At 43.9% G+C, this 27,156-nt stretch overlaps 1 protein-coding gene across 1 annotated transcript in view; it reads right to left on the bottom strand.

Moving 5' to 3' along the window:
- Nucleotides 1-26,499, bottom strand: part of LOC126176106 (uncharacterized) — a 33,699-nt gene extending 7,200 nt beyond the window's left edge. The window contains exons 1-2 of the mRNA XM_049923244.1: nucleotides 26,377-26,499; nucleotides 12,758-14,062 (exon numbers count right to left, since the gene is read on the bottom strand). Coding sequence (XP_049779201.1) covers nucleotides 12,758-14,062; nucleotides 26,377-26,391 — 1,320 coding nt within the window. The 5' untranslated portion in view covers nucleotides 26,392-26,499. The remainder of the gene's footprint in view (nucleotides 1-12,757; nucleotides 14,063-26,376) is intronic.
- Nucleotides 26,500-27,156: the final 657 nt, after the last annotated feature.

The following is a 27,156-nucleotide window of genomic DNA, read 5'->3' as shown; positions in this document are numbered from 1 at the left end:
AAACCTGACGCAGCTGGCCGCAGCATTATAATCGGCGTTGCTCCACCTCCCTGTCCGAACTTTTCAGAACCTGACTGACTCTCTTCGTGCAGGTCCAAACTGCGAACTCTGGTTATTCTGGCTTAATGTTACTGGGTCGTGCATAAACATCGTATTAATTACGCAGAATCGTATTAAGTAGAACATATCAATCAGCAAAAGTATTTTCACGGATATGATACTGTTGCAACTGCAAGTGGGCTGTTTAGTTTTTTATGTTGGTAATGCCACGTAGTGCTGTGTATGAAAATCGCTGAATGCGCTGTGTGCAGTCTGTGGCTGGTTGGACTCATTGTTGCAATATTCGCTAGTGTAGCGTTGGGCAGTTGGATGTGAACAGCGCTTAGCGTTCGGCGGTTGGAGGTGAGCCGCCAGCTGTGGTGGATGTGGGGATAGAGATGCCAGAGTTTTGAGAGGTTACTATGAGTGGACGATCTGCACATGTATCCGTCAGAAAAAGGAAATTTCTAAGACTGGATGTCATGAATTGATATATGTTATGACTTTTGGACACTATTAAGGTAAATACATTGATTGTTCTCTGACAAAATCTTTCATTTGCTAACTATGCCTGTAAGTAGTCAGTGCCTTCAGTAGTTGGAGTCTTTTATTTAGCTGGCAGTATTGGCGCTCGCTGTATTGCAGTAGTTCGAGTAACGAAGATTTTTGTGAGGTAAGTGGTTCATGAAAGGTATAGGTTATTGTTAGTCAGGGCCATTCTTTTGTAGGGATTATTGAAAGTCAGATTGCGTTGCGCTAAAATATTGTGTATCAGTTTAGCGATGATCGAAATAAGTAAAGAGAAAACTGTCTGAGTACGTTGAGTTTTACTCGGCTGTTTCTGTATCAAATAACGTAAGAGTTTTTCCAGCACTGTCATTCTTTACATACAAAGGGGAAGTTTCACAAAGTCAAAGAGCAAACAGCTTTTCCACATAGTAAATAGACTTTAGTCCACAGCTCGTGGTCTTGCGGTTGCGTTCTCGCTTCCCGGGTTCGATTCCCGGCGGGGCATGGATTTCCACCTGCCTCGAGATGACTGGGTCTTGTTGTGTCGTCTTCAGCATCATCATTCATCCCCATTACGGACGGAGGAAGGCAATGGCAAACCACCTCCACCAGGACCTTGCCTAGTACGGCGGTGTGGGTCTCCCACATCGTCCCCTACGTTCTGTTACGGAGTATGGGACTTCATCGTCATCATCGTCTCACTTTAACAAGGTAAAACTTTTAAATTCGATGTTATTTTTTTCCGTGAGTCGAATGAAATAAAGGCATCATGTTGCCTCAAGATACGCGGAAGTTACCTTTCATAACATCATGAAAATTCGTCTACTAGTTTTTGAGATTAGTTTCTTCAAACAAACAGACAGACACCGCGATTTTGATGACTAAAACGTATAGGATGCCACAAGCTAAGCTCAAGTAACCTAGGAAAGGCCAACGAAAATTTGCCTAGTAGTTTTGGAGATCAGCGTGTTCCAACATACAGACAGACACAACGCTCTTACAGAGTCTGTTTTATTAAATACAGATTTGCGGGCGTATGCTTTCCTGTCGCCGGATTCAATACGGGGCCGGCGCGACTGTGCCTCCGAGAAGCAGCGCCTTGTCACGCACGATTATCCGGGTGCATCTGGCTGCAGTGTGGTTAAAATAATTATTTAATGGTCGACAAGTGTGACAGGAAGAGAGCGGCGTTGTCACCGGCGCACATTATGAGAACACGACGGCAACAGCGCAGGCACAGCGAGTCCGACAATGAGCTGTGATTGGATAATGGCTACATTATCTTCAAGGCCTTGGAACCAGAAAGGACTGCATAGTGAGCACGAGGCTGACAAATAATTTTCTCCGTGAAAACACTTGCAATCAGTCATAGTCAACTATCGCGTACTGAGTAGACAAAACAGAGAACTTGCTACTTCCGTGGCTGATACTATTACTGATCAGTGCAACTAAAAACCATTTGTAACATCTTACGCAATCGGTTTGGGGTTTTGTGGTAGTGCAGTACACAAAAGAAGTGCGTATGTCGTTTTGCGCCTGGAGTCCCTTTTCTGGGAGTTCGACTGTCTGGTGCACTTTTTTTTTTGTTTCACCCCGCTTCCGCAACTTGATGATGTAACCACCACACACACACGCAGTCCCAAGCGGAGAGAATTCCCGGCCCGGCCGGAAATGAGCCAGGGGCCTCGGAATAGTCACTAACGCTAATCGCACGTCGACGAGTTGGTGACTGTAGTACTCAAAGAACATCTCGATTACATTGTACGCGAAGAGAACAGGGAAAACGCAACACACTGGACAGACCACTATTCATTCTTATAATCTGCAATGATAGCATCGTATTGTGTCAGACACCACACATCGAGCATGTAAAGTAGACAATGAAGTGTTATTAGAAGCAATATGTCCCAATAAGTCGTATTCGAAACTGTTTAAGGCAACGGAACGTAAACAGGACCAGGAAATGCCAAATATGTTGTTGCTCCGACGATCTAAGAAGTATCTTGGGTACTTTAAAACTGTGTGGCAGACCGGTATCGGAACCCTCCTTCCTGTCTTTCACCAACAACGATCTGGTACATCTTACAGATTTAATCTCTGCCAGGAAGTTCAAGACGGAGCGTGCTCCTCTACAGAGTGCGGCGTTGGAAAACGCAAAACAGTAACTATGCCGTTGTCGTATGAGAAGTGCGAGACCATCACTTAAGATTACTGTCAGGTGATTTCGGGTTTCATTGCCTAGGTAACAAGTATTTGTCTTTCTCCGTCTTGCCTGGAACACCTGAGGGTTATATACCAGAAAGACATTCAGGGTTAGTATTTCCTAGGAAGGGTTCCTGGGGTCGGAGACGAGATTATAAAAGAAATTGCGAATAGGTTCAAATGTCTCCAAGCACTATGGGACTTAACATCTGAGGTCATCAGTCCCCTAGAACTTAGAACTACTTAAACCTAACTAACCTAAGGACATCACACACATCCATGCCCGAGGCAGGATTCGAACCCGCAACCGTAGCAGCAGCGCGGTTCCGGACTGAAGCGCCTAGAACCTCTCGGCCACAGCGGCGGGCTTTGCGTATAGGAAGCCATGAGTGTAGGCTTCTCAATGGTCAGATAGTCCATCACCAGTGTTTGCGAGAATGTGAGTCACTGACTAAACAAGAATTATTTAGGTGGATAGAGATCTCTAATTAAAAGACGGAGATATCAGCTCAGCTGAAATTGGCGTTTTATAACAATGAGGGGTGTTGGCAAGATCTCTTATACAAAAAATTCCTTTATTTCTGTGGGTGTCCCCCTTTTAACTATAGACTTATTAAACTTTGTTTACCGAAGAGATGCTATAAATCAGTTGTAGACGGTGTAGTGACAGTTTGGAGTGCTCGTTTTGCAATTCAGTCGTTGGATCTGGGTCTTTTTGAAAACAGTTCAATTGGTACAGGGCACTGGTTAGTGATTTAGAAGAAGCGAAGACCTTACCTCTGTCTTTATGGCCAGAGTAAGTTTCGCAACCATTACATTGCATGATGCTGCAGCAGTTCATGGAAATTATCTCGCTCCACCAACAGACTTGTTAGAATAAGTCAGCAGAGCAATACCTCATGTGATCTATGTTACGCCTACACTTTCATCTACATCTACATCTACATCTACATCTACATCTACATCTACATCTACATGGATACTCTGCAAATCACATTTAAGTGCCTGGCAGAGGGTTCATCGAACCACCTTCACAAATCTCTATTATTCCAATCTCGTATAGCGCGCGGAAAGAACAAACGCCTATATCTTTCCGTACGAGCTCTGATTTCCCTATTTTATCTTTGTGAACGTTCATCCCTATGTAAGTCGGTGTCAACAAAATATTTTCGCATTCGGAGGAGAAAGTTGGTGATTGGAATTTCGTGAGAAGATTCCGTCGCAACGAAAAACGCCTTTCTTTTAATTATGTCCATCCCAAATCCTGTATCATTTCTGTGACACTCTCTACCACATTTCGCGATAGTACAAAAGTGCTGCCTTTCCTTGAACTTTTTGGATGTACTCCGTCACTCCTATCTGGAAAGGATGCCACACCGCGCAACAGAATTCTAAAAGAGGACGGACAAGCGTAATTTAGGCAGTCTCCTTAGTAGGTTTGTTACATTTTCTAAGTGTCCTGCCAATGAAACGCAGTATTTGGTTAGCCTTCCCCACAACATTTTCTATGTGGTCCTTCCAATTTAAGTTGTTCGTAATTGTAATTCCTAGGTATTTAGTTGAATTTACGACTTTTAGATTAGACTGATTTATCGTGTAACCGAAATTTAACGCGTTCTTTTTAGCTCTCATGTGGATGACCTCACACTTTTCGTTATTTAAGATCAACTGCCACTTTACGCACCGTTTCGATATTTCTTCTAAATCGTTTTGCAGTTTGTTTTGGTATTCTGATGACTTTATTAGTCGATAAACGACAGCGTCATCTGCAAACAACCGAAGACGGCTGCTCAGATTGTCTCCTAAATCGTTTATATAGATAAGGAACAGCAAAAGGCCTATAACACTACCTTGGGGAATGGCAGAAATCACTTCTGTTTTACACGATGACTTTCAACGAACTGTGACCTCTCTGACAGGAAATCACAAATCCAGTCACATAACTGAGACGATATTCCATAAGCACGCAATTTCACTACGAGCCGCTTGTGTGGTACAGTGTCAAAATCCTGCCGGAAATCCAGAAATATGGAATCGATCTGAAATCCCTTGTCAATAGCACTCAACACTTCATGAGAATAAAGAGTTAGATGTGTTTCACAGGAACGATGTTTTCTAAACCCATGTTGACTGTGTGTCAATAGACCTTTTTCGGCCAGCCGCTATGGCCGAGCGGTTCTAGGCGCTTCAGTCTGGAACCGCGCGACCGATACGGTCGCACGTTCGAATCCTGCCTCGGGCATGGATGTGTGTGATGTCCTTAGGTTAGTTAGGTTTAAGTAGTTCTAAGTTCTAGGGGACTGATGACCTCAGATGTTAAGTCCCATAGTGCTCAGAGCCATTTGAACCAGACCTTTTTCTTCGATCTAATTCATAATGTTCGAACACAATATATGTTCCATAATCCTGCTGCATATCGAAGTTAACGATATGGGCCTGTAATATAGTGGATTACTCCTACTACCTTTCTTGAATATTGGTGTGACCTTTCCAGTCTTTGGGTACGGATCTTTCGTCGAGCGAACGGTTGTATATGATTGTTAAGTATGAATAATGCATCAGCATACTCAGAAAGGCACGTAATTGGTATACAGTCTGGGCCAGAAGACTTGCTTTTATTAAGTGATTTAAGTCGCTTCACTACTCTGAGGATATTTAATTCTCCGTTACTCATGTTTTCTGGAGATTATCTCGCTCCATCAACAGACTTTTTGGAACAAGTCAGCAGAGCAATACATCATGTGATCTGCGTTACGCCAACACGTTCCTGGAAATTATCTCGCTCCAACAACAGACTTTTTGGAACAAGTCAGCAGAGTAATACCTCATGTGAGCTGTGTTATGCCAAACCTTTCTTGGAAATTATCTCGCACCTTCAATAGACTCTTTGGAATAAGTCAGCAGAGCAACATCTCATGTGATCTGTGTTACGCCATGACTTTCCGGGCTGACCTAACAATTTGTAGGCAGTCGGGCCAGCTTGCTGCCAGCATGATTCTAATGCAAGGGGAAGGAACGTGATGAGCCGGTATGGCAGAAGCCTTCGCATCAGCACTAAGCGAGAGTGGTTACCACATGACGGGCCCTCGCGCTTGGTGCCTTGTCTCCCTACGTGAATAGACGCGGCGTCTTTTGATAGTTACACTGGAGAGAGCCCTTATAAATAATTGCCGCTTCGTCCGTGCAGTACCTGTTATCGATTGCTGCTTACATTGGAACTCCTCCACACCAGCCATCAACGCAGTGAACAGGTATTCTGAACGATAGGAAAATTGATAAACTACTAATCAAATAGTCACCACAGTGATTGGAAAGCTTTACTGTAATTCGTTGTTGTACCTTACAATTCAAAAATGTGTGAGATTAAAGGCCAACTGCTATACAAAGTAGTGCGTGACGCACAATGCCATTGCGTTTTCAGATAGTGAAACTTTTGGTGGGAGAAAATAGTGAGCCAGTTTTGAACTTCACAAGGCAGTGCTGCACCTCTTCAGGCGAGGATGTGAACATCTTGCAGAAACGACCTACGAAGGGAGAGGTTCTTTTATCCAGGCAGGATGACACTGATTTCACCAATCACCAGTAGATGTTGGCATTAACGTAGAATGCTTGGGAAGTAAGAAACGAGATGCGAAACTTGTATGAAGGTTTCCTTGGAACTGTACCTGACATCCGCCAAGAATGGAGTGTCAAGCGAGGTACACAATTAGTACCTGTTGCAGCGTCTCTCTTGTGAATGCCACCAGGACCAATTACAGCAAGCCATTAATTTGGTGCCACAGACATTAAAACGACGAAGCAGAGGTAGATGGTTGCTGGGGGTAGATTGTTGAGGCCGTTATTCAGAACATTAGATGATGATGACGTGAATGGGACCCAACGACACGTTAATACAGATGCAGATAGAGGCGAAAGGTACCAGAACCCTGATGGAATGGCACACGACTCAGCTAGACCACCAGGAACAGGGAATGTTGAATAATACCGTAATGCTGCAGGGGTTAACAGTAGAGCTGTCAAGTTTCGTAACAACAACCTCCAGTTCTGTGAACTCAAAATTTTAGTTCAATACAGGGCTGGCTCGAGCTACTGGATACCCGGTTGGTCTACCTATGATCTGCAACGCTGCCACTAAGTAAAAGTCACTATACGCTCGTCCCAGGCGATCCACACAGCCATACGGACGAGTCAACTGAAAGTAATTTTAGAAGGGACAAGAGCAGAAGGATGGCCATGGAACATACGAGCAGAGGTCACCTAAGGGAGCAGAATGGTTAGGGCTAGAAAACAGCGGTATATAAATGGTACGTGTGATATTTCGCGGTCAAATTTCAGGTGCCAGCAACCGTATCAAGACTACATTTCTGAACCTGGCATATCAGCTAGTGCAGTTGCCTGACAAACGCTTGGAGTCACATTCTGTTAGAAACCTGAGCTTTCTGAATATCATGGATGCCGACTTTATACAGTTCTCTGAACAAGTCCGTAGCAGAGTTGTAGGGGCATAATAGTGCGCAGAAAATGTTCCTACACATACACCACACCAGTGTCACAGCAGCTTCAAGCATAAAATCACAGTAACAAGCACATCCACTTCAAGTATCATCTTGGTTCTGATTCTGATTTGTGCGGCTTATACCTGTCTATCACACAAAACCTCCCACCCTTTTAGGCTACCTGTCCAACGAATATTGAAAGAGTGGGTCACCCTAGAAAGCAACTACTCATTGAGGAAACTAGCCATCAGACATGGGAAACTGGGCTGGATTAGTGTAAGATCCGCTGGGACGAAAAGAGTACATAAATGTAAAAATATAAAATTCAATGTTTAAGTAATTAACAGAGTTAATAATAGTCTGCAATACAATGGACTGGATCTACTGAAAGGAGGAGGACTGTTGTCTAGTGGACTTCACAATCCGTGTCCTGTCTGTCTAATTCTGATTCTTGAGACAGTGAAGAGCTGAGCCAGCGTAGCAAAAGCCTCTGGACTGGAACTACAGCGAGCGTGGTTACCTCACGCCAGAAGCCGATCCTTACCGCCTGGAATCCATTCCTGTAAAGGGTGTCTTTGGTGTGCATCCTGCACTGGTGTTCCCCTTGCATCTACCCCACTGTCAGTTGCTGGATGGCCGCTACACTTACGCCTAACAGCGTAGTCGGTCTACCTGCTTGACTTTTGGAACTGCGCTCCTGTTTTCTGCATGAGGCCAACGAGATACACTCCTGGAAATGGAAACAAGAACACATTGACACCGGTGTGTCAGACCCACCATACTTGCTCCGGACACTGCGAGAGGGCTGTACAAGCAATGATCACACGCACGGCACAGCGGACACACCAGGAACCGCGGTGTTGGCCATCGAATGGCGCTAGCTGCGCAGCATTTGTGCACCGCCGCCGTCAGTGTCAGCCAGTTTGCCGTGGCATACGGAGCTCCATCGCAGTCTTTAACACCGGTAGCATGCCGCGACAGCGTGGACGTGAACCGTATGTGCAGTTGACGGACTTTGAGTGAGGGCGTATAGTGGGCATGCGGGAGGCCGGGTGGGCGTACCGCCGAATTGCTCAACACGTGGGGCGTGAGGTCTCCACAGTACATCGATGTTGTCGCCAGTGGTCGGCGGAAGGTGCACGTGCCCGTCGACCTGGGACCGGACCGCAGCGACGCATGGATGCACGCCAAGACCGTAGGATCCTACGCAGTGCCGTAGGGGACCGCACCGCCACTTCCCAGCAAATTAGGGACACTGTTGCTCCTGGGGTATCGGCGAGGACCATTCGCAACCGTCTCCATGAAGCTGGGCTACGGTTCCGCACACCGTTAGGCCGTCTTCCGCTCACGCCCCAACATCGTGCAGCCCGCCTCCAGTGGAGTCGCGACAGGCGTGAATGGAGGGACGAATGGAGACTTGTCGTCTTCAGCGATGAGAGTCGCTTCTGCCTTGGTGCCAGTGATGGTCGTGTGCGTGTTTGGCGCCGTGCAGGTGAGCGCCACAATCAGGACTGCATACGACCGAGGCACACAGGGCCAACACCCGGCATCATGGTGTGGGGAGCGATCTCCTACACTGGCCGTACACCACTGGTGATCGTCGAGGGGACACTGAATAGTGCACAGTACATCCAAACCGTCATCGAACCCATCGTTCTACCATTCCTAGACCGGCAAGGGAAATTGCTGTTCCAACAGGACAATGCACATCCGCATGTATCCCGTGCCACCCAACGTGCTCTAGAAGGTGTAAGTCAACTACCCTGGCCAGCAAGATCTCCGGATCTGTCCCCCATTGAGCATGTTTGGGACTGGATGAAGCGTCGTCTCACGCGGTCTGCACGTCCAGCACGAACGCTGGTCCAACGGAGGCGCCAGGTGGAAATGGCATGGCAAGCCGTTCCACAGGACTACATCCAGGATCTCTACGATCGTCTCCATGGGAGAATAGCAGCCTGCATTGCTGCGAAAGGTGGATATACACTGTACTAGTGCCGACATTGTGCATGCTCTGTTGCCTGTGGCTATGTGCCTGTGGTTCTGTCAGTGTGATCATGTGATGTATCTGACCCCAGGAATGTGTCAATAAAGTTTCCCCTTCCTGGGACAATGAATTCACGGTGTTCTTATTTCAATTTCCAGGAGTGTATATGGCGAATGTGGCTTGTGTCACAGTATGTGACCCTACAGGTCTTATGAGTGCAAGCGGCCGTCTCTGGCTGGGAGTGAGTTACTATTTCGGATGGATTTAATAATTTTTAATTGTGCATTACAAGCATGCATTCGATGACACAATACAAAGGTAATAAATTTAGTGGGCCGTGCGTGGAGCCTAGCGATCGCGATGTATGGCGGGCAAGGCGACTAGTGTGACGTCACAATTTCGTTCCGGGCCCTGTATTTATCGTTGGTTCTTTTTCTGTGGCTCCAGATGTGCTGAGACCACATTACTCCAGTCTGGCGTCCTTGCACTGGTGGCTGTCACCCACTGTCACATGATGAGCTGGCCAAACACCGCCATTCAGGGTCAGCACTTCAGGGGCACTGCCTGCTTCGACTGCATGTATTCTGCTGACTGAGTACGTTGCAGTTACCACTGCGTTTATGAATCCACAACAGCCAAGGAACTGTTTCTTTGTACCTGCTGCCCAGTCAGCCATTCTGCCTACCGATATTTCTCTCACACCCTACAAGGTGCTAAGACTGCATAGGATTTGGCCATGGCCAAGTACAGGACACAGACCCATTCTATGTTGGCTCCCAGGTGACACACGAGAAGGAACATTTCAAGATGACAGTAACACAGTACCTTACGATGAAGAAAGAACTGCCATTGTAATGTCGTGTTACCAGGCTATAAATTAATAATTGTTACAATAGAGCCCTATCAAATCTTCACATCTCAGCTAGGTTGCGGCCAAAACCAACAAAGAATGGGAAAAACCATTTCTTGAACTAGTTTTTAAAACACGAAACTGAAGAAATCTACTATAAAGAGAACATTACTCTCATGCGTTAAGCTCTCTGTGATTATCTGATATCACGCAGCGACAGTGACTGGGCAATCGCACAAACTGTCATCCCGGATGATTCAGAGTTCGGTCTGCAAGTACCGTTTAGTCAACAAAGTGCATCAACGGAATTGCGTGAAAATCCCATATTAATTCTCAGAAAAAATGATAGCAAAGACATGTATGGTCAGCTGAAGAACTTCATTATCATCATCATCATCATCATTATCAACATCATCATCATCATCATCATCATCATAATCATCATAAACTAAAGGCTATGCATTGTCGATTTAGCCACGTCCCTCTCTCCATTGTCATCCTCTTCAATTCTTTATACGATTTTATCCCCACATATTCTTCGATGTTATTAAAATATGTTTCCCTTGGCCTGCCTCTTGGTTTTTTCCCTAAAACGTTTCCTTCAAAAACATCCTTTAGGAACTGATTGAGTCTCATTGTGTGCCCTATCATTTTTGATTTTCTTCTACCTATACAATTTAGCAGCGTTATGTTCTCATTCACTTCTCTTAAGACCTGTTCATTACTTTTTCTATTTGCCCAGCCTGTTTTCGTCATTCTTCTCGATATCCACATTTCCATTGCTTCCAGTCTCTCTTTCTCTGCCTTTCCCAGAGTACACGCTTCACATCCGTATGTTAAGACACTCCAGACAGAAGTTTTGGCAAACTTTTTCCTACTTTCTAGGCTTATATGATTCTGTTAGTAAATTCCTTTTATTTTGGAAAGCTTGCTTTGCCAAGGCTGTTCTTCTCTTTATATCTATGATACATTTATTGTCGTCAGTGACTGTGCTCCCCAAATAACAGAAGTTCTTAACCTTCTCTAGAACATCAGTTTCTAGTTTAATATTAACTTTACCATTTTCTTTTGTCTTCCCTACTACCATAGTTTTTGTTTTCTTCTTATTTATTTTATTTATTTATTTATTTAGAACCTCAACATCTTCATAAACCAAACTAAACAGAAGAGGGAACTCTAGAAGAGTGAGGAAAATGGGGCTTAAATTCGACCTAATGAGGAACACTTTAATGCAAAAGCAATTTGAATTAAGAACAATCTAAGATATTACCTGTCTATGACCCTGACTAAAAGTGTGTATACTTCAGAACCTCCGACATCACTACAAAAAATAATACTGAAGAGACAGATAAGAAGAATCATAAGTTTCTTAAAAAATTCATGGCCTAAGAAGTAACTACCCTTTGTCATAGCCAATCATATCTGTGGTTTTCCACTTCACTTCTCGCTGATCCTCAGAAACGCTTTGTCTGTCCCACTGTCCGTTACTTACTTTATGTTTGAAGCCACTGCCCTCTACGTTACTTTTATGTGTTCATTTCCATCGGTAGTCTCCAATTAAGATAATTTCTTGAAAGACTGTGTCTGCAAATTCCTGACTGCTGTAAACACAACTGAGAGCTGGTCCGCAATAACCAATTCAGAAATATCAAAGCAATCAAGTTTATCGAAATGAGTCTGTAGCTTGAATAAATTGCTTGAAAGACGATATTCCCGTTTACCATGGTCTATGTGTAATTAAAATTTTGGCAGTCTTCAATACTTAAGCAGTTAGGAATGTACAAACGTATACGGAATACATGAAAAAGCAAAGGACGAAACAACAGCAGCTCAGAAACTAAAACTGCGTTAACATGCAGGTACTTTTAATCGTTTCCCATCATCACACTTTATAAATCAATTTGTTATTGATAGGAACGAAAGTACGGGATGATTCAGAAAGAAAGAACAGATTTCAGTTGTTTATTACAGGCAGACAATTAAAGATAGAAACACACTGCACATGTCACTGCACAGAGGAAGGATCCAAGTTTTATGTACGCACAAACACTCTACCATAGACAAGCAACAGCGCAGCTATGACAAAACTTTGAACCTTTCTCTATCTAGCGACATGCGCAGTGTCTTTCTGTCTTTTATAGTTTGTCTGTAAAAAACAACTGAAATCTGTTCTTTTGTTTCAGAGTCACCCGGTATATTATGTTCCACTTTAAAGAAATCCTGTTAAATAGATCTAAGTAAATACGTTACATTCCATCAATTCATACAGCAGCTCAGAACAACGACTGTCATTTAAAGTGAGGGACAGAACGCTTTCTGAAGAAGTAGCAAATGATACAACTAACCAAGCAGATAACTTCTCTTCTCTTGGTCGCTCGTATGCATACAGAATTAAAATGTTGCTGAACAAAGTAAAATCATATGGTAGCTACGATATCAGTTTTTAAAGCGCTTGAAAATTGCGTAATGATGAAGTACAATAATAGCACGTCATCATATACAGCGACTTCTAAGAGAGAAAGACGTCTTTTAAATGTTAAGTACGTTATCGATTGACTAATTAAGATCACAAGTTAACTTCTTTGACTATTTTCTAAAATAGACTATGTATGTATTCTCTGCAGAAGACAAAGCAATTACAATTTGACTATGGTAGGTGAGAGGTTAGTGCAATACCTGACTGATGTCATCCAGTGACGGCTGTTGTGGAAAAATGGCGAAATTCGAGGGTCCTCCAACGAGGACAGGACCCTGAGCCGTGTTGACGACATTTCCAAGTGGCACAGTATCGCTATACAGGAGTACACTGGCACTTTTGACAAGAACACTGTTGGAGCGGCTAGTTACTGGAGCTACAGAAGAGGGAATGTTTCCAGGTACGCTGTGAGGAGGGTTGTTCATAAGGAAAGCAATATTCTTCAGAGGACAAGTTTTGGGGCTACTGTTGGGGAAACCAAACGAGGCAGTGTTAATGGGAATATGGCTTCGAGGATTGCCTGTAACACTGTTGACTGGGAGACTGTGAAAAAATTTTACTTGGCTACTAGTGGAGGGCAAAATCGAAAATGAGTTTTCAGAGAAGAATTTGGGATTCACAGTTTTGGCGAGGAATTCGCTGAAGGGATTACTTACAAGAAAATCAATATTGCCATTGTTGGTGGGAAAATTAGCAAAGCCGTTTTTCAAAGGTAAACCAGCAGTGCTAGGAGCATTTGAAGTGGGGATGCTGACAGGGAAGAAAACAAGGGTACTATGAGTGGGGAAACTGTTGGGAATAAAAGCGTCTGGGAGATCTGGACTGACGTTAACAGACTGACTTTTGGGCTGGCTGCTGGAATGGACAGCACCGCTGTTGACAGTTAAGCTGGCAGGAGAAATACCAGTCGAACGTTTGTTAGTACCATCATCCTTCGAAGAAACCTCAGTAAGAATATTGTAAAGGGAACTGCCAAAGGCTCCTTCAGAAGAGGTATCAGTTTTGAAATTAGTTATAGGACTGCTGACAATAGTGGTACTGGCAGGTGAAGCAGAAATGGGACTGTCAGCAGGAAGGCCAACATGAGGACTGTCTATTCGTACTTTAAAAGCAGTTGAAGCAACTGCAGTGTTAGTAGTTGGTGAGACTTGAGATTGACTTGGAGGATCAGGTAGAGGCAACACGGTTCCAAACGGAAGACCGATGTGGGGATTGTCAACAAACCGAGTGCCGGTAGAGTCATTGCTACTGTCACTGATGGGAGAAGTGTTAGGCAGTATGGGGTTGGCGAGCCTAGACTTTTTGAAAGTGCATGTTAAAGTCTTATGGAGACTTCTGATGATTCGAACCATGTTTTTGCCATCAACATTTGCCTCTTGGTTGGGATTGTTGTTTGTCTTCGCTGTTGGCGCCTTTGAGGATGCAGCGTCTGGAATGGTCGATTGGACAGGCTCCAGCGAGCCAGGCCTGGCCACTGCCGCTGTGATGACTGCGCTCAGGAGCACCTGCACAAGAACAGGTCACTACATTAGTTTCCAGAGAACGTGATGTGTACATGCAAACTAAAGTGGCGAACAAAAATTTCTACCTACACCATGATTACAGCCCAGGTCTCCTGCTCTCATTTACTTTCTCTGATCACTTTTTATTCTTTTATGTTTACTTATTTAGTTATTTTTTTGAAAAATGAGAAGGTAATACCAACTTTATTTACAAACAAACAATACACCAAATCAGCATAACATCAGAAAATGCATTGAGGAAAACTGACAGTTCCTGTTAAGGATACAGAAGGTAGGGATGACGGGATATGAATATGTGGACGTCACCTTTGGCTCAATGGCAGGGGTTCGCAGCTCGTGGCCTCGCGGTCGCGTTCTCGCTTCCTGAGCAGGGGGTCTCGGGTTCTATTCCTAGTGGGGTCAGGGATTTTCACCTGCCTCGAGATGACTGGGTGTTTGTGTTGTCCTCATCATTTCATCAACATTCATCATTCATGTAAGTGTCGAGATTGGACAGAGCAAAGGTTGGGAATTTGTACAGGCGCTGCTAACCGCGCAGTTGAGCACCCTACAAACCAAACGTAATCATCATCATCATCATCATCATCAATGGCAGGGCAGGGGCATGGAGTGGGTAGTGGTCGACCTCACAAGGTCTGGCCACAGCGTCCCCAGGACCACCGACCAACCAGAAAAGACAAGAAGAGACCGCCAGCCATAGCCATAAAATTTCATTATGTGACAGACTAGTGGTAGGCAGGGGAGACGGGACTGGAAAAAAAAAGGACAGTAGAATATCAGGTGAGGCGTCCGCTGGGGGCTTCAAATAACATGAGCGTGGGGTAGCGCAATACACCACGAAGGTATCTGACGAGATAGCAGCGGTAGTGTGGGCCTCGTTCAATCAATGTATGCTCATTCTGTGGGACCGCCCAAAGACCAAGCCACGATTTGTCCCCGACTCCATGAAGGTGGGTGACTGTCCATCTTTTGTCCCAAACTACCGCATGAGTCTTGGCTGCACGGGAACACACGTCCCCCAGGTGAATGAAAGCGTACAGTTTGAACATGGATGGAGGGACGTGAATGAAATAGGCGACCATTTACCGTCCTAGTGTCCAGTCTTCACGAACACTAGCGCAGGTCAGACGATTGGTGTCATCATCCAGGAAATGACAGGTTGAGCATGAAGGACTGTCCTTTAAACCAATCGCATTTAAACGAATTTTCCACAGACGACGAGATACCATGTCGCTCTGGCTGTGGTGCGAGGCGTGGCTGATGAAAGTTGCGCCACACAGCCGTCCACCTCTTTAATAGATACTTAATCTCAACGTTGCAAGGTACACCACGTAGTAACTGCATGTAGAAGTCCTTTGGACATTGGCGGGGGTGGGGAGGAGGGGAGGAACGGGAGGCCAGTGTAGACATTGCTAACGTCCACGAAAGGGACAGACAGATGCGCAAATAGAGGCGCAACATATTCTACTAACACGGGTAGTGAGATGGAGGCCGGCGTGTAAATATCCAAGAGTTGTCACGTGAGTTAGTTCCCTGAGCCAGACCACTCTTTGTTCATGCTGTTCAGATAGAAGGCCGCTGCACGACACCGGACGTTGGTGACTCCAAGTCCCCCCGCTTTCTGGGGGAAGGTGAGTGTTTCAAAAATGGTTCTGATCACAATGGGACTTAACTTCTGAGGTCATCAGTCCCCTAGAACTCAGAACTAGTTAAACCTAACTAACCTAAGGACATCACAAAAGCCTAGCGCTTCCAGACTGTAGCGCCTAGAACCGCTTGGCCACTCCAGCCGGCGTGAGTGTTTCATATTTTACATTGAAAAAATTACCAGGCATCAGGAAGTACCCAACGCGGTCTGCAGACTGCGACCAATTGCCGGCGACCACGAGAGGACCTGGTCTGTTATGCACCAGCTTGGAAACATTCAGATATTCCACACACTGCAAAGTAAAGGCAAAGAGGCGATGTTGCCGAACGGTCATGTTGGTGACATTGAGGGCGCACAGGAAGTTGACTGCTGTGGTGTGACAGCTGATGGACATAAATACAGTGCCAAGGTATTGCAATCTCTGTACGCAAGGGTAGAGGCGTCAGTTCTTCTGGAGTGAGTCTTCGGCCAATTGGCATCACTGTAGATTTGGCAACACCCAAAGTACTGTCTATGACATCCCGTACATAGATATCAGATCTGGTACACTTGTGGTCTCTGCCCGTGACTGTACCAGCAGCAACAGGTCGTCTGCATAGGCATGACAGTAGAATGTGTATTGCTGCAGGGTCAGTCCTGACAAGTATGTCACGAGACTCCCAGTAAGTGGCTCCAGGGCGAGTAAGTAAAGGTGCAATGATAGCGGACGTCCCTGACTCAAGGAAAAGCAGATCGGCACCGGTCCGGGGATACGACCATTAACCTGGTCAAAGGAGTGTGTGCTGTCACAGAGATGTCGCGTGGTGCCAATGATGGGGTGTCGGGAAGTCCATCCGCTCCATGACATCAAAGAGGTAACCATGTCGCATCCGATCAAAAGCGTTGTCAAAATCGACGGCCGCTAAAGCTGCATGAAGATTTTACCTAGATTCTATAACAATGACACCTCGACATTCACCAGTGGCTGTCTTGGGACTGACGAGTCCACCTGAAGTCTTTTGTTCCGTGGATAGTATACTCGGGAGGATCCGACAACATAGCGTTGCCAAAAACGAGCAAATATCTTATAGTCGGTATTGAGCAAGGTAAGAGGGCAGTAGTGGGCAACTAGATTCCACTGTGGTGACTTGTGAACTTGGATGATAACGCCTTCGACAAATGATGGCGGAACCGTGGTGCTGTACTCAACAGTTCATGGAAAATTGCAGTCACCTCTGGCGCCACCAAATCCTTGAATGCCCGATAAATTTCCACAGGGAGACCATCCATACCAGGCACGTTTCGCTGTCTTGAAGTCATCGCATCCTCCATCAGGATTTGAACTTCGATGCCCTAAATGGTGCGAATGATGTGGAACAACACTGGCTCCAAATCATGAATTTCACGTTGCTTGTACTGACAGATGTGGCGAAAATCTTCCACAAAGCCAGCGAGCACATGTGCCTGGCAGGTGGCTCCATGCCATCCACAACTAACGAGCTCCGAGACCAGTTTTTGCCCACAGTGCTTCCTGTCAGTCCCGATGTGGTGAAGTGAGGGGTCTTCCTGCCACGCCATATCGTGACGGCGAGTCCTCACTACCACTCCCCGGAATCTGTGAGAAATGATGGCAAATATGTGAGTCTTGATCTTGCTGCGATCCATCAAGTTCACGAAGCAACTGAAGTAGAACTCCTTTGTATGGTGGTTCCATGCAGACAGTTCCCAGCCAAACTGCATCAACACTCGCCATATTGCAGGCTTGGCGCATTACAGCCGCCAAGTTATCGTCGTCACATATGCTAGACGCTCATGTTCGCACACTGCCCAAACGTCCGCTACACACCACTGACTGGATTGGTAAGGTGTGTGAGCCGCGCGGGATTAGCCGAGCGGTCAAAGGCGCTGCAGTCATGGACTGTGCTGCTGGTCCCGGCGGAGGTTCGAATCCTCCCTCGGGCATGGGTGTGTGTGTTTGTCCTTAGGATAATTTAGGTTAAGTACTGTGTAAGCTTAGGGACTGATAACCTTAGCAATTAATTCCCATAAGATTTCACACACATTTGAACATATTTTTGGTAAGATGTGTGATGTTTAATTTCCGCGACACACGACTGCGCCACACTGGCTGCCGTGGAAGGAGAATGGTACTGACGCATGACAGAGGTCCGGGAATGCCAAGGGTCAATATTCTGCATCTTGGATAGCATCGACCAGCCCTCGGGAGACGGAAATCCTATAAAGACGACTCGCAGAGAGGACCGTCTGATACGTATAGCCTTGTGCATCGCCATGATAAATGTCCCATGTGTCGCAGACGGAAAGATCCCTTTACAACTTTAACCTCCTCAGTCCACGGGTTCACATGCGTGGACTTCATGATTCTATTTCGTAAAGCTTATGAACAGTTTCTATCGACTAAATACCTCTACTACACGTCTGTGGAAGCTTCGTAGTTTCAGTCCATGCCACCAGATTGCACCACAATCTGCTTGCAATGCCCTCTGTGATGTTTTGAAGATACGGGTCGGCAAAATGGCTACACAAGGCACACGCTCTGAAGGTAATTCAAAATAATGCCTTATTCTATACACTAACTTTACTTTATTTTCTACTTTACGTATGTAAAAATAGTCACAAATGTGATTGATATATGTTTTCTTTTAAATTATCTCTTATTGTGAATTACACGTATGTGTACTTCAGGTCTCAGCCTCAAAGTTTTCCTGCTTACCTTATTCATTGAGAAGTTTTAGTTGTTATGATACTGTGTGACGAAATCCTCATATTTATCCAATTTTTGTGGCAAAATGTTATATAATGTTTACGATCTCGATTATTTAAACATCAAAATTTAATTTATGGCCTTATTTTCAGTAATCAACGATGAAGACGTACTTCGGACGCTGGAGGAGAGTGACTTCAGTCCACTTTCAGATGATGAGAATCAACAATTATCGGATGAGGAGGCTGTCCCTGAATCTACGGTCACTACGAACAAGCAGACATCGAAATAGAAGACCCTAAGTCTGGTTCGTCGCAAGACAGTGGACGTAAACGTAAGTTAAAATGGAAGTGCTCAAAAATGGAAAACAAGGAACCATGTGAAGATAATTTCGAAGATATGACGGATGGTGTGTTAAGGGACCCTGCTGAATACTTTTTCGAATATTATGATAAGAACTTTTGGAATGTTGTTGCAGAACAGACCAATCTGTTTCAGTTGCATAGTAATAGTAAGAATTTGAACACAAATATGAACGAAATTCTTTCCTGTGTTGGGATTGAAATTCTAATGGGTACGCTCAAGCTACCACAAGCCAAGATATACTGTAGTGGGCTACTTGATCTGCCTCTCATCAGTGATACTCTGACTTGGGACAGATACTTCAAGTTACGCAATCATTTACATTTTGTAAATAATTTACATGACCAAGATAGCAGTGACAAACTTTGTAAAGTGAGGCCTGTGACTAATGTTTTCAGGAATGAGTGTCTCGCATTGCCACGATCTAAGCACCTATCAATTGATGACCAGATGATTCCATTCTCTGGCAGATGTGCAATGAGAACTTACGTGCCATCGAAACCCAATCCTCTTGGGTTGAAAAACTTTATTTTGGCATCTTCAGATGGTTTAGTTCTTGACTTCATAATATATACTGCCAAAGGAACAGCGCCTGATAGTGAATTAAAAGAAATAGGTTTAGGTGCAAGTGTAATTAAGCTGTTGACTGCGACAGTTCCAAACAATGGGCAGCATGTGATATATAGTAGTAGATTTTTTACAGGCATTAAGTCAATTGAGCTTCTCTTAAGCAACAACATATATCAAACAGGTACTGTAATGAAAAACAGAATTTCTGATGTGGCTTCAAAATTCAAAACTGATTTTGATCTAAACAAAGGTGAATGGGATGAGTGTGTGAGGGAAGACAAGAAGGTGTGTGGACTTAAATGGAAAGATAACAAGGCTGTAATTTTGGTATCATCTTGTGTTGGGAGTGAGCCGCAAGTTACTTGTAAGCGATGGTCAAAGGCGCAGAACAGAAGTATTGATGTACCACAACCAGATATTGTGAAGAGTTACAATTGTAACATGGTTGGCATTGACCTATGTGACTGATTCATGGCCTACTACAGGTCAAATACCAGAACAAGAAAATGGACAATCAGACTATTTAACCATTATATTGATTTAGCTATTATTAATTGCTGGATTATGTACAAAAGAACCTGTGCAAAAGAAGAAGTACCAAAGTGTAACAAACTGTCCCTAATAAACTGCAGACTGATGTGGCCAATTTACTGATAAATGGTTCTCATGTTAGAGGGTCCTCACAACTCTCCAAAGAAATAACCTTCGATGAACAGGAGGTTACTGACAACTCAGGAGAAGATGAAGACAATAAACCCAAAAGAATAAAAGTTGTTTCCATGCCAAGGAACCCAACTCGATATGACCAGATCGATCATCTTCCCAGATACGTAGAGCCAAGAATGCTTCTAAATGTCGTTTTGAGGATTGCAAATTCCATACAAGAACCTTGTGCAAGAAGTGCAATGTTTATCTTTGTGTGACTAAAAACAACTGTTTTGTAAAATTCCATCAAGAAAAACTTTAATCTGTTTTTCAATGTATTATTTATTTACCAGTTAAGACCTGACGTCCACATATGTGTACCTAAAATATTTTGGACTGTACAAAACATAAAAATACAAATAATGTAATTCTGGATGTAATTATGTGTAAGACTAATAAGAATAACACTGAAAACAATTTTCCTCATTTTATCTTCGGGACTCAAGAGATTAAAACTATATACACATTTTTTGAAACAAGATATAGAGCTGGGTTTAGTGTTATTTTGTAGTGAAACACATTAAGGTTTCTTTTACCTTAAATTGGGGATATTCTATGTGGCTTCCGTTGGTTATCCTGCACACGTTCCATCGAAAGCCAATTTCTTCCTAAACTCGCTGTAGCATTGCAAGTGTAACTAGCTCAGTGGAGGCGTAAATTCGTGCTCTAAGTTCAGGTAGAGGAGCCAGCACAGGAGGTATAAACACGATACCCTTGAAGAATCCCCATAAAAAAATAGAGTGGAGTCATCTCTGGGGAACATGGGGGCTAAGCAATTGGATCATCACGGCCAATCCAATGACCTGGAAAATGGTCACTGAGAAAATCCAGGACGTTAACCAAGTAGTGGGGTGGTGTACTATATTGCATGAAGTAAACATTTCGTTCTTTGTCATCCTCGTTGATCTGTGGTATCACAAATTGTTGTTCTCACAGAAGAAAAAGAAAGCATAAACTTTCTTTTTGCTCAATGCATAAAATACACTATTGGCCATTAAAATTGCTACACCACGAAAATGACGTGCTACAGACGCGAAATATAACCGACAGGAAGAAGATGCTGTGATATGCAAATGATTAGCATTTCAGAGCATTCACACAAGGTTGGCGCCGGTGGTGACACCTACAACGTGCTGACATGACGAAAGTTTCCAACCGATTCCTCACACACAAACAGCAGTTGACCGGCGTTGCCTGGTGAAACGTTGTTGTGATGCCTCGTGTAAGGAGGAGAAATGCGTACCATCACGTTTCCGACTTTGATAGAGGTCGGATTGTAGCCTACCGCGATTGCGCTTTATCATATCGCGACATTGCTGCTCGCGTTGGTCGAGATCCAATGACTGTTAGCAGAATATGGAATCGGTGGGTTCGGGAGGGTAATACGGAACGCCGTGCTGGATCCCAACGGCCTCGTGTCACTAGCAGTCGAGATGACAGGCATCTTATCCGCATGGCTGTAACGGATCGTGCAGCCACGTCTCGATCCCTGAGTCAACAAATCTCTCACCAATTGGTCAATGGTGGGCAAGCAACTGGCTCGTCATAATACGCCAGTCACTACTCTTGATTAACTGTGGTATCGTGTTGAAGCTGCATGGACAGCTATACCTGAACACGGCATCCAAGCTCTGTTTGACTCAATGCCCAGGCATATCAAGGCCGTTATTACGGCCAGAGGTGGTTGTTCTGGGTACTGATTTCTCAGCATCTATGCACCCACACTGCGTGAAAATGTAATCACATGTCAGTTCCAGTATAATATATTTGTCAAATGAATACCCGTTTATCATCTGCATTTATTCTTGATGTAGCAGTTTTAATGGCCAGTAGTGTAACTTATGCTAAGAACGACACACACACCCTTGCCCGACAGAGGACTAGAACATGAGGTGGGAGGGACCGCGCAATCAGTGACATGGTGCCTCAAACCGCTCGGCCACTTCACGCCGCGACACTTCTTTGGTTACGCAAAAATGCATAATTTACGACGGTACGTACATGAAACAGGTGCAAACATGCCTCCATAGAAATACACGTTCTCGACTCTCGCAGAAAAGAATCACGCTGTTGACGCACTGGAATGTGAGGCGAAAATGAAAGGATGTAGAGAAAACTTTCATGATTTCGCCACGCGGCTGTTAGCAGTACTGAAGCAGAGATATCAGACTGATTAAATCATATCATTGGAAGGGAGGAAACGGATCCGGCTCGATCGCTTTTAAGATGATGAAAAGTGAGAGTTGATTCCATCTGTGACTGTAAAACAGCAAAAAGTCGTCATTGCAAAATCTGTTCATGTGCATCCTTAGAACGCAATTAAAGGATGACATTATTTTCGGCTAATGTCACAACAGAAAAAGGGCTTGGAAAAGAACGCTGGGAGTTATTCAAGCAGGAATAGTTCACTGATTTCTTTGTAAAATAAAACTGACATATTGTTTAGTATTTTCGCAAACTTTATGTGACATTGTGTTCAGTGTTAAAATACATTAAATTTCGTGAAACGGAAAAAGTAAACTTAAATTTAAACGGTAGTTGTTGCTTTGTAAGAGAGTACGAATGATATTAAAACTACACTAACATTTTTAACTCTATTTCGCGAAAGGATTCTTGTAGTTCGACACCTTGATTTATATTTGATCAGTTACACTTCTTTTTTTAAATAGAACTCTCGATGACACAAACTTGAAATTCTAGCCAACTGTACGTACACGTCTGAGGCCCCATCGCACATCATCGTACTGTTACAGTCACTGGTTTCATATTGATTCCCTTCTGCATGGCATTTCGTCAGTCATATACTGCAGTGTTATTACAGTAAGAACGTATATAACCGACCGTTATGGCCGAGTGGTTCTAGGCGCTTCAGTCGGGAACAGCGCTGCTGCTACGGTCGCAGGTTCGAATCCTGCCTCGGCCATGGATGTGTGTGATGTCTTTAGGTTAGTTAGGTTGAAGTAGTTCTACGTCTACGCGACTGATGACCTCAGATGTTAAGTCCCATAGTGCTTAGAGCCATTTGAACCTATTTTTACGTATATTTTTCTGGAGTAGCATGTAAGACTTCCAATTCACCACACTCGTACTTTCTGAAAAGGTTTCAGTTGCGTGTTCTCCTCCACTTGTTTAGTTTCTCCTTCTACTGAGGTACAGCACCATTTCTGTCTCGCTAAATCACTTGAAACTGCCTCCCTGCTGCTTTTTCTACTTAAAGTGTGTAGATAAACTTTCCATTCAAAACCAGCTTTCCCTAGCAGCACTCCGTTTTAAATTTCCTTTGTTTTGCGCATAATTACCACTGTCTCAGTAACTATAAGTTTCTTTAGTCTTAGTATGTTCCTTATACGATTACTCTGTTACTACTTACTGAATTAAATTATGTAATACCATCATCTCGAAATTATTATTGTTACATATTTTTCAAATAGTCGAAGAAATTATTTTTTGTACAAAGTCGTGCTGGAAGGAAGTGCCAGGGATTTTTTTTATGTGAATCCTCTTAAAGTTCTTAAATAAAAAACTTTATTTACGTTCCACATCCTTATTTTTCATGTTTACACATTTATTTCTCAAGATATTTATCCTGGCGATGAAGAAATTTCTCCCAATGAGAGGCCAGTTTGTTGATGCTATCACTGTAGAACGTTTGATTCCGTTGACCGTAGCGGTCGCGCGGTTCCAGACTGTAGCGCCTAGAACCGCTCGGCCACATCGGCCGGCTTAATCGCTGTCAAAGTGAAGTCCTCGAGGGTGTTGTTCATGTTTTGGAAACAGGTGACAGTCGCATGGGACCAAGTCGGGACTGTACGGAGGATGATCGATGACAGTGAACGCAAAGCGTCGGATTGTTGCAGCGCTCGTGTGCGTTGTGCCATTGTCATGCTGAAGGATGGGTGCTCCGTGCATGGACGAACTCTCCGAATTCGAAACTCAATTGCTGCACTCTGTTTTTTACGTACCGTCACAGTTACGTTACACATCGCCATATTACACGCTACAATTCGGAGCCCTCTAACCGAGGGTGCAGCTTGCTTCAGCGAAGCGGGAAGTCCAACCGACTCATACGCGTGACATGTAGTACCTCAACCGATAATGAGAACAAAATAAAAGATTCGGAGGCATTACTTTTCAGCATGGCTTCGTAACTTGCACATACCCGTTAAATCTATGTTTAAAGTGTCAACGTCAATTTTCGTGTAATGAGTCAGTTGTAATCACGTATTTTCTGCTGCTTTTGCTGAAGTTTGCTATACTCAAATACGTTTTCCAAGTGTGTCCTTTACCTATGTTAACTTCTGCTTGCTGCACAAGATATATTTAATAAACAAGTTTTAGCCACTTATCTACGTATATTTCAGTTAGATGCTTCAAATTTGCCTTTAATTCACACACAAAGTTACATTCGGTATGAATCTTCTTGGTATTATTTTTACTGGCTTTTTTCGCACTCTCAGCCCATTATACACGGTGTTTCAGAATGGACTTTACAACTTTGAAAATTCATGTAAATTAATTTATAGTACCTACAGAGGTGATTGTTGTGACAATTTGTACGAATATACATCATGCTTAGTTCGCGTACTTCGCTAGTGCCGAATCACACCGTAAGGAGCGCTAGCAGCAGTTGCGTTAACGATGGATGCCTTTACTGTGTGTCATTCCTTAGGGACCAAACTGCTGAGGTATCGGTGCCTAGACTTACACACTACTTTAACTTATGCTAAGAACAACACACACACCCATGCCCGAGAGAGGACTCGAACCTTCGGCGGGAGGGGCCGCGCAATCCGTGACATGGCGCCTCAAACCACGCGGCCACGCCGCGCGGCACACTTCAATGGACCCGAGCGTTCTAGCTGTGTGCTTTGGTTTCAAGAATCCAAGGTAACACACATAGCTGTAGGATCTGGGGCAGTGAAAAATCAACATCAAACACTGCAATAGGTTCGTGATAACCGTAAACTATACGTGCACTACTGGCCATTAAGGGGCTCCGGAACGCCCTATACTTGCAATGTTAACGCTCATAAATTACATCTTTCCTCACAAAGTATTTGAGGTACTAAGTTGAACTTTTTACAGATTATTTATTGGAATGTGGGCTACAACTTAACACAGGGATTTTACAAAATTTTAGTTCAGTTATTAAAGATGATTTTTTTTTCAATTGTAATGAAAATTCACAACATTTTTTTACAATTTTTTATTTATATATTCAAAAATATACAGTTTTTTGGAAAAAGGCTGTGTTAAATTATGCAGAAGGTACTGTGTAACATTTACTGAAAGTTTGAAACAAATATGTTTGGAAGATCCTTAGAAAACATGTAATTAGTATGAGAAAATAAAAGTTTTGGGAATCGAGCGACAAAGATTGAATTAACTTTTTAGTGCATTCCAGGTCCATAGGATGGATTATCTTCATCCTCTGCAAACTCCTCCTCCAGCTTCCTCTTGTTCCTCCTCCTGTTTACTCTTGCTTGTATTTCTAGACTATTTACAGCCCTGTCTGCAGCCAGAAGGCGTTCCTTGTCTAAAGCAAGCATCGCTCGTACCATGCTAGAACCTATCTTCATTCCCATATTTCTAAATACCTTGCAGCTTACAATGTTGCCATCATTGAAAGTCGCAACAGCAACTTTACTTTTACTCATTATTATACTTCAACAAAACAGAGACTCAAGAAACAGAATTAATTACGAATATTTTCGAGATAACGACAGAGTAAATAAACATGAAACAATCGACAATCACACCAGCGATATATATTGAACCATCACAAGTTAGCCACAACACATACTTTATCTCACATCACTAAAATGTACCTGATGAACACGGACGTTAATAATAACACCATTTGACAGCAGTTTAACAGCGCCACAGTGGGTCACGCCCATGTAGAACACATTTCAAAAAAAAATTTAAAAATAGTTGTAGTCTTCGGAATTGAATAAATTATATATCTATTAAAAGGTAATAGTCTGCAGATTCAGAAAACGCAAAAAAAGTAAAAATTGAACTTTTCATGATTTTAAGCCTTTCCGGAGCCCCTTAAAATTGGAGGGAAGGTTATGACTATTGCTTCGATTTATATCGTATATACGAAAATGAGTATGATTTATTCCTACTGTTGAGATTTTTACAAGAGACCACGTAACTTTTCCGATTTATCGAGATGTTCGATTTATCTAGGTTCGAATTAGCTAGAGTCGACTGTATTGAGAGGCGAGCTGAGCCGAGAAAGCTGACACCGCCGGTGGGCGGCAGAAACAATGGAAGAGCTGAGTGGCGACTCCTACTCACCAGCAGCGTCTTCATGGCTGCCCGTGGCTGTGGCCGCTGTCGGACTGCTTGCCGCTGCCGGTGTCAGTTTCGTCCCTTGCCCCACCGCGTCCGCCCAGAGGGAAGTGAGGGCTTAAATAGGCGACACTAGACGCGCATCCGCCGCTCGCCCCTCCCCGTCACAAGCGACTCCGTAACGTGCCGTCACACACGGCAACTGCAGTGCCACCTACCCGAGGTTCTCGAGGTCAGGTACGTACACACATCCTATTCTGGGCAGCGCAATTATCGTAATTCCATAGTAACTCTGTTAAGATTGGTTGTCTTCCGTTTACGTTTTCCTCTCTTTGCCCTCTTGTGTCTCCTCATTCCTGTCTTGTACCACTGCGCCACATCTTTGTCCTCCTTCTTCTTCTCTCTGTCTGGTCTACATCTACATCTACATCAATATTCCGCAAGCCACCTGACGGTGTGTGGCGGAGGGTACCTTGAGTACCTCTATCGGTTCTCCCTTCTATTCCAGTCTCGTATTGTTCGTGGAAAGAAGGATTGTCGGTATGCCTCTGTGTGGGCTCTAATCTCTCTGATTTTATCCTCATGGTCTCTTCGCGAGATATACGTAGGAGGGAGAAATATACTGCTTGACTCTTCGGAGAAGGTATGTTCTCGAAACTTTGACAAAAGCCCGTACCGAGCTACTGAGCGTCTCTCCTGCAGAGTCTTCCACTGGAGTTTATCTATCATCTCCGTAACGCTTTCGCGATTACTAAATGATCCTGTAACGAAGCGCGCTGCTCTCCG

The sequence above is a fragment of the Schistocerca cancellata genome, chromosome 3 (genome assembly GCF_023864275.1).
Source record: "Schistocerca cancellata isolate TAMUIC-IGC-003103 chromosome 3, iqSchCanc2.1, whole genome shotgun sequence".
Taxonomy (NCBI): Eukaryota; Metazoa; Arthropoda; class Insecta; order Orthoptera; family Acrididae; genus Schistocerca; species Schistocerca cancellata.
This window is presented reverse-complemented; position numbering and strand designations above follow the sequence as displayed.